Raw genomic sequence first — 9,854 nt, 5'->3', positions numbered from 1 at the left:
ATGTCGTCGGCCGGAGTTGGAGAGGCTGCCCGGCTGGATGTCGTCGGCCGGAGCTGGAGAGCTTGCCCGGCTGGATGTCCCCGGCCGGAGCTGGAGGGGTTGCCCGGCTGGTTGTCCTCGTCCGGAGCTGGAGGGGTTGTCCGGCTGGATGACCGGGACGGGCGCGTGGGAGAGTAGGGTATGCCTTGATGGGGATGGGAGACATGTTATCCGACGGGGTGAGAGTAGTGTCTGGCTGGAGTAACGGACAGCGAGACAAGCAGTTAACTGCAGTGGCCTGATTAGCTTAAACAGCCAACAACTTTATCACGTGATGACGAGTGACGACAGAGATGCATAGTATCATGTTGCTGCTTACACAGTCCTCTCACGAAGAGGAGAAATGCTCTCTTTTAGTTGCATGACACCTGGAGCACACTGAAACACTCTTGAAGCCTGAACACCTGAACACTCCTGAACACTGGAACACTCCAGAACCCGGCGCTCCGCCGTGTCACCTACGTATGAGCGATCAGAGCCCGTGCTGGAAGCCGAGCTCCGGTCGGTGTGCTGGCAATGCAAAGGCCGAGCGCAGCCGCTCGCTCTCCGTGATGGGTCGGACTGGACAGCTATTGGACGCGAACACGGCGGCGCCTCGGTTAGCCGGGCCGGGCCGGAGCGCGCCTGCCGCCAGCGGACGGGCCGGCCGGCCAGCTGCGGCCGCACAGAGGCGTCGCGTGCGGCGACCAGCGGCCACCTTTTCCCTCCGTATCCGTCGGATCTCGCGCGTGTTTTTGCGCGACGCCTCGCGGTCGGCCGGCGGCCCCGATACGGTCCGATGGGACGGCGGGCTGGACGGCGGCGCGGACCAGCCCGGTGGGTCGCGTCTCGTCCCCGGTCCGACCCATCCGCCCTGAAGAGGCCAGGGCCGGCCCGGCCCGTCCCTTCTGAAGCGGCCAGGGCCGGCCCGGCCCGTCCGCTCGACCCTGGTGTCACCTCGTTCGGAGAGGGCCAGCGGCGGGTGTCCGACCTGCCCCTGTGTTGCTCCGCCGGGGAGAGGTTGCGCGTCGCTCAGACACGTCCGGGCAGGGTCCTCCGACGCGAATGTGGCTGACACTCTTAGCCGGGGTGTTGTACCCTGTCCGCCTCACATGCTTATGTTCCAGCGATGTGTCATTTTCAAGTCATACCGGGCATGAGTCCGGCCTGTCCAACTTGGACCATCGCGATGATCCCCAGTTGAATCATGTCCAGCTCTTGCCATTGTCTGTCTCTCCGTCATTGCAGGTCGCAATGAGCTGATTGCGCGCTACATCAAGCTGCGCACGGGCAAATGTCGCACGAGAAAGCAGGTCAGCTCGCACATTCAGGTGCTGGCGCGAAGGAAGCTGCGCGAGCTGCAGACCAAGATGAAGGTGAGCTGACACAGCCGCTGGCTCTCCCACTACAACGTGCCGCACTGTTCAGGGGGTCGGTGCCTCTGTAACGCACCGCACTGTTTGGACCGTGCTCTGTGTGCTGAGGGGGGGGGGAGGGGGAGGGGAGGATGGTCCAGTGTGCCTGTCACGTCACGCACAAACTTGCAGTGTCCTGTACAGCATTGCTTACCTGCTGGTAATTATTCCGCGCCCGACATTGCTCATTCATCCACTCCCTTCCATGGTTTATCTCGCGCTATTCGTTTGCTCCCGACCTCCTTACCCGGTTTTGATCACCCCTGACCTGACCCAAATCCGGGTTTGATTCCATCCCTCAGCCCCTCTCCGGTAGTCTCCGGTACTCCAGACAAAATCAGAGCAGTTCCAACCCCCCCGGTGCTCTAACCAGGCCGTTGGGCCGCGCGCCGGCGCGTCTCTGGCGGCGAAGAAGCCACCCGATGGGAGGGAGGGGCGGGGGGCTGCCGTTGCCTGGATTTGTAGCCTGCACGAGTGTCCCCTGACGACAGCAGTGGTGCCAGGCGTATCAGGGCAGGGCCGAGTGCGCCGGCCGCCGCCGCCGCCAACCAGTCGGCCTCACGCGAGGCGCACCTCGCCTGCCGCAGAACGCCTCGCCGCTCGGCACGCTGCAGGACCACCACGCCAAGGAGAAGGCGCTGCACTCTGTGGCGGCCATGACGTCGGCGCAGATCGTGTCCGCCTCCAACATGCAGCACAAGAGCCTGTCGGGCTTCGGCCTGGCTCCGTCCAGCTATCCGGCCGGCCCGGGCGGCTTCTGGCAGTCGGGCCTTCAAGTCGGCATGACTCAGGAGTGAGTGGATGGCCGGCGCTGGCCCGGTGGGACGCGGCGCCTCGCTGGGCGCCACACTGCGTCAGGTTGTCGCGCGCTCGCCTCCCGTGAGGTGGTGGTGATTTGGACTCGCCAGCGACCCATCTGCATGGTCACAGAACGGATGCGCTGTTACCGGTGCCATCAAGATAGGACGTGGCGCGGAACAGCTACGACTTGTGATCTTGCTTACCGGCATGCATATTGTAGAGGGACGCAGTAACTCATCTTTCCCGGCCCGACCGGCTAGCTCACTGGAACATTTCGTATGAGGCCTTTGTTGTGCTTCGCTTCTCGGAACAAAACATCTGATTGGTTTGGCTAGGACATCGGTAAAGCTCACGCCAAATGACGGAGTACGCAGGTCTGATGGTACACCACACAGTTGCGTCCCGCGTGTCCACTGGTGCGAGCCGTTCGGTGTGCCACCTCCGCTGACGGCCGCCCGCCGCCGCCCCGGCAGCATGAAGCCGTTCAGCCAGCACCCGTACGGCGTGCCTGCCAAGCCGGCAGGCGAGCGCGGCCGACATGTCGCTGCTGGGCCAGCCGCCGGCGCCGGCGCCCGCCTGGGAGGGGCGCAGCATCGCCACGCAGAAGCTGCGCCTGGTCGAGTACTCGGCATTCATGGAGGTGGCGCCGCAGTCGCGCGAACAGGAGACCGTCGCCGACATGGTGAGAGGGAGCCACCTGTGGCCGGCTAGCGCCACCGGCGTCCGCCGACCACCGGCGTCCCGGCCGGCGGTTTGGCGGGTCTGACACCGCCGCAGTCGCCGGGCACGCGGCCGCAGCGCTGCATCACTTTCGCGCCGGCTGGGCATGTTTTATTCATGTTTGGCTAATCCGGCGTGAGGTCCGCGGCTAGCTGCAGTTGTCTTCCTGGAGGCGTAGCCAACCTATCTGTACGCGGTGCGACCTCGCTTGTTGCCGTCCAAAACGCGGCAGTGGGTCTCTGGCTGGCCGGGGAGCGTGTGCACTTTCGCAGAACCTCTCACCAGTCTTGCCAGTGTCAGATGAACGCCCGCTGCTGTCATGCGTGGGGCACTGTTTGATCTCACACGTTTAACGCAGCTCGCGCTTGTCTTATTGCGCCGTCGGTTTCAAGCACTCGGCCCTGCTCTTAAGAGCCAATCCTCCGTGCGGCGTATTAGTGTCTGTGTGGTCTGACCACGACTCTGTGTTCGGCAGTACAACAAGCATCTGTTCGTGCACATCGGCGGTCCGGGCTCGTACGATCCGCTGGAGGCCATCGGCATCACGCAGATCTACGACAAGTTCCCCGACAAGAAGGGCGGCCTGCGCGAACTGTACGACAAGGGCCCGGCCAACGCCTTCTTCCTGGTCAAGTTCTGGGCCGACCTCAACACCAGTATCCAGGTCAGGCGAATGCCGCTCACCATTGCGCGCGCCGGGCTTTAGTTTGTTTTTTTTAACTTAAAACATTCGCGATGTATTTACTGGTTGTCAAAGTGAATTGGAGGTTCGCAATGTTCAACTTGACGGGTGTATTGCACGCGTGATTGTGTGTTGTTTCGTTCGTGCGTTTCTTTTGCACGTTGCTGTGTATCGTACATGATGAGTGCCTTCCATGCATTTTCTCCGTCTCTATTTCGTTGGCAGACGTTTCCGCACCTTAGTACCGACATGTCTCTGCGATCATTGTGTTTGTGTCAGGCCACGTGGAGTCCATGCTAACTGGCCGCGTCCGCTCCTGACGTCTCAGCCCGCCGGATGCCTCCGTCCGCGGCGTCTCCGCCCCCCATGTCCGTCCCTGCCATCTCCGCCCGCCGACCGCTCCCGTCCCTGGCGTCTCCGACGGTTGTGTTCGTCCCTGAAGTGTCCGCCCGCTCACCGCGCCCGTTCCTGGCGTCTCCGCCCGCCATTTCCTTCCCTGACATCTCCGCCCGCCGGCTGCCTCCGTCCGTACCGTCTCCTCCCGCCATGGCCGTCCCTGACATCTCCGTCCGCCGACGGCGCCCGTCCCTGGCGTCTTCGGCCGTTGTGTTCGTCCCTGAAGTGTCCGCCCGCTCTCCGAGTCCGTCCCTGACGTGTCCGCCTGCCGGCCGCCTCCGTCCCCGACGTGTCCGCCCGCTCGCCGCTTCCGTCCCTGACGTCTCCCCCCGCCCGTCACCGGCAGGACGCCAGCGGCGCCTTCTACGGCGTCACCAGCCAGTACGAGTCACCTGAGAACATGACCATCACCTGCTCCACCAAGGTCTGCTCCTTCGGCAAGCAGGTGGTGGAGAAGGTGGAAACCGAGTACGCCAGGTGGGTGGCATCGGCGGCGAGCGGGCGCGGGTGCGGCCTCCAAATCGGCAGTTGTAGGTGCAGACACCGCCAGACCGGCTTCTGTGGGTGCCGACACCGCCCGACCGGCTACTGTGGGTGCAGACGCCGCCAGACCGGCGGCTGTGGGTGCATACGCCGCCAGACCGGCTACTGTGGGTGCAGACGCCCCGGCCGGCTGTGGGTGCAGACGCCGCCGACGGCTACTGTGGGTGCAGACGCCGCCAGACCGGCGGCTGTGGGTGCATACGCCGCCAGACCGGCTACTGTGGGTGCAGACGCCGCCAGGCCGGCTACTGTGGGTGCAGACGCCGCCAGACCGGCTACTGTGGGTGCAGACGCCGCCAGGCCGGCTACTGTGGGTGCAGACGCCGCCAGACCGGCTACTGTGGGTGCAGACGCCGCCAGACCGGCGGCTGTGGGTGTGGACGCCGCCAGACCGGCGGCTGTGGGTGCAGACGCCGCCAGACCGGCTACTGTGGGTGCAGACGCCGCCAGACCGGCTACTGTGGGTGCAGACGCCGCCAGACCGGCGGCTGTGGGTGTGGACGCCGCCAGACCGGCGGCTGTGGGTGCAGACGCCGCCAGACCGGCTACTGTGGGTGCAGACGCCGCCAGGCCGGCTACTGTGGGTGCAGACGCCGCCAGACCGGCTACTGTGGGTGCAGACGCCGCCAGACCGGCGGCTGTGGGTGCAGACGCCGCCAGATCGGCGGCTGTGGGTGCGGACGCCGCCAGACCGGCGGCTGTGGGTGCAGACGCCGCCAGACCGGCTACTGTGGGTGCAGACGCCGCCAGGCCGGCGACTGTGGGTGCAGACGCCGCCAGGCCGGCTACTGTGGGTATAGACGCCGCCAGACCGGCTACTGTGGGTGCAGACGCCGCCAGACCGGCTACTGTGGGTGCAGACGCCGCCAGGCCGGCTACTGTGGGTGCAGACGCCGCCAGACCGGCGGCTGTGGGTGCAGACGCCGCCAGACCGGCTGCTGTGGGTGCAGACGTCGCCAGACCGGCGGCTGTGGGTGCAGACGCCGCCAGACCGGCTACTGTGGGTGCAGACGCCGCCAGGCCGGCGGCTGTGGGTGTAGACGCCGCCAGACCGGCTACTGTGGGTGCAGGCGCCGCCAGACCGGCTACTGTGGGTGCAGGCGCCGCCAGACCGGCTATTGTGGGTGCAGACGCCGTCAGGGCGACGGCTGTGGGTGCAGACGCCGCCAGACCGGCTACTGTGGGTGTAGACGCCGCCGAACCGCTGAAGGTCAACGGGCTGCCCGCCAGACATGACTTGTCTCGACTCCAGTGACATTTTCTAGTCTAGTTTCCAGTTTTTAAATAGTTTCCGTAAATGACTGGTGGCTTTAGATAGCTGGCGTGATTCTCGGCCTATGTACAGCCTTATGCAGTTGGGCAACAGCCCAAGCCTTGAATGGCTTTCACTGCAGGCGCTGTTATGGGCCCCCTGGTCTCGTGCAGTGGTGAATTCATGGCGGCGTGCTTCTTCCCGGTGTGCATACTAAGTCTTCTTTTGTCACTGTCACATCCTAGGCATTTTTTTCGATGACGTGAGCCGTGCACTGGAGAACTGCGCCGCTTCGTCTAGATTGCGGCATAAAGCGCCGCACTAGTCTGACCGATCTTTGTTGGGAAAACGTTCCCTGGCGAGCGGATGAGCTCCAAACTCGACCAGGAACAGGCGCTTTGCAAATGCGCCGGGGCGCTGTGTCCTCGGCGGAGTGTGGCGCGAACCTGGGCCGCTGGCCGCCTGCCGTGTGTTCGGGTGGCGGGGCCCCGCCTGGTGCTGCCAGCGGCGAGAGCAGACTGGCACCGAGGCCTTGTGTCCTCGGCGGAGTGTGGCGCGAGCCCGGGACCGCTGGCCGCCTGCCGTGTGTTCGGGTGGCGGGGCCCCGCCTGGTGCTGCCAGCGGCGGGAGCAGACTGGCGGCGCTTGCCGGGCTGGGTCGGCCGCCTGGGTCACTGGTCAGGCCGTGACCGCCGTCTCCGTCGCCGCAGGTTCGAAAACGGCCGCTTCTTCTACCGAATAAACCGGTCGCCCATGTGCGAATACATGGTCAACTTCATCCACAAGCTCAAGCACCTGCCCGAGAAGTACATGATGAACAGCGTACTGGAGAACTTCACCATTCTGCAGGTGAGCCCGGCGCGCCGGCGTGCGCTGCCAGCCGGCTGGTCCGCGCCGCCCGCCTGTGGTCGGCTCGGTTCACACCCGCACGACTCCGGCTTCGTATGAGGGCGTTCAGCCGAGCGCTCAGCAGTTCGCCTGGTCCGCATGCACCGGGCAGCGTATTCACACGCTACCGATGTGAATGAACTCATGTAGAACCGAGCGGCAGATCTGGCGTCTGCTGGCGTGGTGACGTCGCGTCACGCGGCCGGCGTGCGCGGGAGTGACGTACGCTGGTGCGGCGGCTCCTCTGCCGTCGGTGTGTCGTCCCGCGTGTCCCGCTCCGTGCGGCGGCCCGAGCGGCCGGGGTCCTGCGCGGCTGGGGCCGCTGGGGCGCTGTCGTCCGACGGCTGCCGCTCTCCACGCGCGGTGGGGGCGGATAGCCTGCGCCGGCCGGCCGCGCCCTCCCACGGAAGTTTGCGCCCCGCTCGCCAGAGCTGGCGGCCGCCGGCTGCGCGGCTGCGCTGCTCAGGGCGACGCGAGCCCCCGGCGCCGCCACGGCCGAACTTTGGCCGTGTGGTGGGCGCTGATGACGTCACACGCTGACACTGCACCGATTCCGCAGGTGGTGACCAATCGGGACACGCAGGAGACGCTGCTGTGCATCGCGTTCGTGTTCGAAGTGTCAACGTCGGAGCATGGCGCGCAACACCACATCTACCGCCTGGTCAAGGACTGAGGACTGAGCGCCGCCGGCCGGCCGGCCGCCCGCCCGCGCCCGTGATAGGTGTCCGGTGCCGCGCCGAGCCGGTGCCCGTGCGCCCCCTCCCCCTTTGTACATAGCCACCATGATCTCGTCCTGACGTCACTGTGCGACCTTGACCTTGTGACCTTGGTGTTGTGAGCGAGCCGCGCGCGCGGCCGGCGCCGCTGGATGCTTTACGTAGCGAGCCTTTGTTAAATGTGGGTGTAGCTGTGCGTATAGGTGTCTCAGTGTGCGCGTGTTTGACGTTTTGAGACCGGGCGCTGCGCGACGCATCTTGCCGACGCGTCAGCCCGACCCGTGTGTACATAGTTCCCAGTGCCTTGTAACGATGTTCAAATACGCTCGGCCGAGGGCGTGGACGTATGGCGGGCGCAAGTCTCGGCGTTGGCTGCCGGCCGCGCCGCCTCCGCCCCTCCAAAGACCACGTGCGTCTTTCAGAACGGTGTGACTAGGTGGCTAGGCCTGGGCGGTGAGTCTAGGATGTTCTCGTGCCAACAAGAGCCACCAGTGCACGCGCCATACGGGGCCGGTGGGCACCTGCACTGCCGCCGCCGACAGCAGTCTGCGCGCACACATGAGAGGAACACTGGTGTGCCTTCACGGAACTCAATATTTTCCTGTATCTTTCGCACCGAACAGTGGCAGCACAATTTGTGGCATATTTTACTGGGCAGAGGGGGACTCTTGATCTGCTCGCGCGGCACGCTCGCCACCGGGGCTCTCCTTTTGACGAGACCGCTCCCACCGTTAGAAGGCTGGTGGTGCCGTGCGCGCGCCCAGCTCCCTGTTGCCATTGTGATGCGCGTGATTGGCCGGAGGCCCGCAGTGCTGCCACCTGTGGGCCGCGCGGTGAGTCGAGGCGGACAGTGCTGCCACCTGCGGGGCTCGCGTCGCGCCGCGGCCGCCGGCGGCGTTGGTTTCGCTCGGCGTGATACGGCTGGCGCTTGATCTCAATGCCAATGCTCCGGTCGGAGCGCGAGTTTAGCAGAGCGGCGCGCGCCGACGGCCGGGCTTAAGAGACGGGATCACCCGCTGTGCGGCCGGGTACCGCCAGCTGGAGCCGGCCCGGCCCGGCCCTCCGCAGGCCAGCTGTTGTTCTGTTATTGTGTTGCTGTCCCGCCATGTGATTAGTGGAATTATGTGGCTCCGTTTGCGGTAGCTATGCGCTATGTCCTATTTTGTACAGCTATTTCTTCGGCAGTAAAGCATTGAAAAGGAGAAGACCGCTGTGTGGCACGTGTAAACCATCGTGATCCGGAACAGAATGGGACGAACGAGATCAAACTGGCTCGAAGCACAGAATCAGACCATAGCGTGGCCTGGACCAGTGTCTACTGCAGGATTCGGAGCGGAGTCGGGGTTCTCAGCGAAAGGAATAGAACCATGCCCCCAGTGCGACGGGGCCTTGGTCCCCCACACGCGTTGCAGGACTTTCGTTGTCATTCCCGGAACCCCTGTCTCGCACCGGCCTCGGCGACGCGCCACATTCTCGTCCAGTTTTTTTTTCCACGGGGACTGAAGGCTTTTGACTTGTACCGCTCCTCCCGACTCTGGGATCTTGTACGGTCTCGACTACGATCAGACATCTCCAGCGGTAATGGGGACACCACCACACCGTTTCCGACACCGATGTCACATTTCTGCGTATTCCCCTCGGGCATGCATCGCGGTCGGGAGGCGTTCAATGCGTACAGGCCTCGGAGCACCGTCAAAGTAAGCGCAGTGCTAAATCCAGACAAAGCTGCCGTTCGGTTCTTGCGTGGCTCTGGTCGCATGAACCGTCGTCTGCGAGCTCTGCTGATCGATAGCCCTCTGTTGCTCCTCCGTGGTACCGCCACTTGTGTATATGTAAGCTGGATAAACGTAGCGAACTTTGTGGGCGGCAGTACCAGCCGCCGGCGACACCTCCACGCCCGCACCGTGCCGGCGTCCGTCCTTCGCCCTCCCGGCGCGCGGGGGCCCACGCCGACACGTTGCGAACCAAGCGGCCGGCACGTTGCGAACCAATCACCGCCCAGATCACGGCGCCTCGGGCACCGCGCCGTCTGGGCGGTCAGGGCTCACATGCTCATCAGAAACCTGCATAAAATGGCGCGGGCCCGGGAGGCGTTCACATTGTCCAAGGTACAGAATGTCGAAAGTACAGAATGTCCAAGGTACAGAATGTCAGAAGTTCAGAATGTCCAAGTTGCACAATGTCCAAGATGAGAAATAACTTTCAAAATGGCGCAGAGTTGAAGGGGTCCGTTTCATGATGCCCAGTGTACAGAATGTCCAAGGTACAGAATGCCCAAACTACAGAATGTCCAATGTACGTATTGTCCAAGGTAAAGAATGTCCAAGAACCAGAGCTTCCAAAATAGCTCTTGGAGTGACTGTCAGGGTGCAAATAATCGCCCTTATTGGTAGGCGGCGTTGCTCATACAGTCGACGCCAGTAC

The 9,854-nt window shown here is 64.1% G+C and overlaps 1 protein-coding gene across 1 annotated transcript in view; it reads left to right on the top strand.

Moving 5' to 3' along the window:
* LOC119107828 (transcriptional enhancer factor TEF-1-like) overlaps positions 1–8,635 on the top strand; it is a gene marked incomplete in the record, with an annotated part of 40,277 nt that extends 31,642 nt beyond the window's left edge. Inside the window, 8 exon segments of the mRNA XM_037231387.1 lie at positions 1,267–1,394; positions 2,021–2,226; positions 2,708–2,794; positions 2,796–2,916; positions 3,430–3,618; positions 4,379–4,509; positions 6,537–6,675; positions 7,274–8,635. Coding sequence (XP_037087282.1) covers positions 1,267–1,394; positions 2,021–2,226; positions 2,708–2,794; positions 2,796–2,916; positions 3,430–3,618; positions 4,379–4,509; positions 6,537–6,675; positions 7,274–7,387 — 1,115 coding nt within the window.
* Between the last annotated feature and the right edge of the window lie 1,219 nt (positions 8,636–9,854).

This window comes from Pollicipes pollicipes, unplaced genomic scaffold (genome assembly GCF_011947565.3).
Source record: "Pollicipes pollicipes isolate AB1234 unplaced genomic scaffold, Ppol_2.1 Scaffold_6686;HRSCAF=7923_pilon_pilon_pilon, whole genome shotgun sequence".
Classification (NCBI taxonomy): Eukaryota; Metazoa; Arthropoda; class Thecostraca; order Pollicipedomorpha; family Pollicipedidae; genus Pollicipes; species Pollicipes pollicipes.
Note: the sequence above shows the minus strand (reverse complement) of the source record. Positions and strands in the feature narration are given on the sequence as shown.